The 3,253-nt window shown below is 33.0% G+C and overlaps 1 protein-coding gene across 1 annotated transcript; it reads left to right on the forward strand.

The window, feature by feature from the left end:
• The first annotated feature begins 31 nt into the window (after positions 1-31).
• Positions 32-709, forward strand: LOC109221388 (subtilisin-like protease SBT1.3). The gene has a single exon (XM_019385872.1). It carries the CDS (start codon positions 32-34, stop codon positions 707-709), a length of 678 nt encoding a protein of 225 aa, XP_019241417.1.
• The last annotated feature ends 2,544 nt before the right edge of the window (positions 710-3,253 follow it).

Genomic DNA, 3,253 nt, shown 5'->3' on the forward strand with positions numbered 1-3,253 from the left:
CACCGATTACGAGCTTAAATCAGGCACATCCATGGCTGCACCACATGCTGCTGGAATTGCAGCAATGCTAAAAGGCGCACATCCTGAATGGAGCCCTTCAGCTATTCGCTCCGCAATGATGACCACAGCAAACCATTTGGATAATACTCAAAAACCTATTAGAGAGGACGATGGCATGGTAGCCACGCCCCTAGACATGGGAGCAGGGCACGTTGATCCGAACAGAGCTCTTGATCCCGGCCTAGTATATGATGCTACTCCACAAGATTACATAAATCTTATATGCTCAATGAATTTTACAGAAGAGCAATTTAAAACTTTTGCAAGATCGTCAGCCAATTACCACAAGTGCTCAAATCCATCTGCTGATCTCAATTATCCATCATTCATTGCCTTGTACCCGTTCAGTCTCGAGGGCAAGTTCACCTGGTTGAAGCAGAAATTCAGGAGGACCCTTGCAAATGTTGGAAAAGGCGGAGCAACTTATAAAGTAAAAGAAACTCCAAAGAATTCCACAGTTTTAGTGTCTCCAAAAACTTTGGTGTTCAAGAAGAAAAATGAGAAGAAAAGCTATACTTTGACAATTCGGTATAGAGGTGACGAGAATCAGAGTCATCATGTTGGGTCTGTTGAAGAGAACGGTAACCACTCTGTTACGAGTCCTATAGTCACATCTACCATTATTGAGGTCTGGGGTAGTGATGACTAGGACCATCACTTGCACAGGTGGATCTAGGATTTGAGCTCTATGGATTCAACCTTGAAGTTTTTCTTTTCATTGAACCTATTGTATTTCTAAAATTATAGTAGGTTCATATCTACTATTTAATTTGTTGCAAATTTAGTTGATTTTTATACATAATTTTATGCTTCGCATTGAAAGTACTTGGTTCAGATGAATCATGTACCGTCATGCTAGATCCGCCTCTGTCAGATTATGTATATTGAATGAAAGAGTTCTTGTCCTATCCATAAGACATTGGAATAAATCATGTATGCGCTATAAGCTACTTTAAGCGTTGAAACGCCCCAACATTACTGATTTTATCCCTAAGAACTTTGGTCAAATAAAGAAAGGTGTTACAAGAAAAGTCAACAACGTTAATACACACAAAATTTTTCCAGAAAACAGGTTAGATAAACATATATGTTTATTCCAATGTCCTACCCAAAAGACAATGGAACAAATTTACAAGTCAATGCAGCAATTTTCCGACCATATGAACCCTTGCTTGCAGTGTGTTGAAAAACATTTTAAGAAAGGATAGTTAGCAGAACCCAAGTCAATGGAGAGGTCGAAGGCTAAGGTCGCCACGAACAACTTAATATTTGTTGCAATATAAATACCTGTAGGGTTTTCTACGTTTTTGGAGACACTGAAACATACGTAGGGTTTTCTTTATTTTCTTCTATTCAATGTGTAATTATCATAGGAGATCATTTTCTCCCAAATAAATATTTTTTATTGGATTCATACAATTTCTATTAGTTGGTGATGTAACAGTAACTATATTATCATCCTTTGATTGAAAATAAAAAAAGGAGTAAGGTTAAAGAACTTTTTTATTTTTTATTTTAATCTTACCTTATTTTTAACTACTTCGTAATAAAAAGAGAAATGTGCAATTCTCCCAAAAATCTATACTATATTAAGAGTATGAAGTCCCTTAGCAAAATGTCGTTCGCCTTTTTTACCTTTAAAAACTGATTTAACATTGGACAAAATAGTCATTTAATTATTTTCCTAATATTTAGGATTTCAAATAAACTAAAATTTTGTTTTATATATCTTTCCTTATTAAAATTATGTAGGAAATCTTGTTTAGGACTTTAAAATTAATTAAAAGTTCCCTTATATAAATCTTTTTCTTATTTAAAGCTATTTTCTTTTAATTTGATGCTTACACGTTTTCAAGTTTTCAAACTGAATCATTACGAGAGCTCTATTTTCAAGCTTTTGTCTTTTATTAATTTATATATAATCTTTCTTAAACTCATATTATACAGAAATAAGTTTAAAATAAATATATGAACCATAATCATGTAAAACTAATAAGAACCCACTTTCCTCCGAATACATGTAAATCTGAATAACTAAAGCTAATACAAATATTTAAATTATTTCACAAATCATAAAATATAAGAAAATAAAAATGAAATAAAAATATTGTATTATATAAACTCTTCTGCAATTAAATTATATCACGTAATTCTAATTAATTTCATAATACTTTTCCTAATAAAGGATTTTGAAATGGGAGTGTTAATGCTATATTTAATTGCATCGGTAAGTTCCCCTCACTATTTAACCATGAATCATTATTTTACATAATATGTAAGAATAATTAGTATGAATCCGCTAGCAACGATATATTTGCAGATCTTCAAATTCATGTTTGGAGGAAGTAATGTTTTTCTATATTTTTTTCTCGTGTAATATACGAGCTTCAAGTTATTTGAACTTAGATATAATTAGTATAAAAATTACCAAGAATATGTTCAGCAACCGCATAAATCCATCAGGTAAATTAATAAATCAAGAATATTTGATCACGCCCAATTCTAGTCCTAAAAAGGATAAGCGGTCGCTGCAAATATAATCCGGTCTAAAAGTCCGGAGTCGAATCCCACAGAGAACTAAGGCTTAGTTGTATCTGTTTAATATCACCAAGAAGACAAGATTAAAAATAAATAAATAGCTGAAAACTAACTGTGCTTGAATTGTAAACAATTGGAATAAAGGTCTAAGGTAATGGTTTCCCCCGTTGGTAATTTCCTTGGTTGTATATGTCTTATAACTATAATTTAGTTGTCTCTATCAATCATGAACGCTCCAGCTATCATAAATCTTTCTCAAGCAATTATGATAATTTACTAGACGCACTCTCTCAAGCTACGCTAGCTAGATTCACAATATGGTTCACTTAGATTGCACCCGAGGTATCGTTATCTCTAACCCAACCTCTAAACCCTCGGTTATGACTCTCGTCTATACTCCGGGAGTGATGTTGTTCATACAATCACCTAAATATGCACTCTCTCTCAAGTAGAAACATAATAGATAGGAATGGATAATTGAGGGCCCTTTCAACTAACCACAATCAAAATATAGATGAACAAATAGAGATTAACAACCAAATCCAACTATATTAATAAAACAACCAAGTCATCCCCAACGGGTTCCACCAAAACCTTAGATTAAGGTATTTAGCTACTCATAACAATGGAGGAATAAACTACTAGAAGATTCATA

The sequence above is a fragment of the Nicotiana attenuata genome, unplaced genomic scaffold (genome assembly GCF_001879085.1).
Source record: "Nicotiana attenuata strain UT unplaced genomic scaffold, NIATTr2, whole genome shotgun sequence".
NCBI lineage: Eukaryota > Viridiplantae > Streptophyta > Magnoliopsida > Solanales > Solanaceae > Nicotiana > Nicotiana attenuata.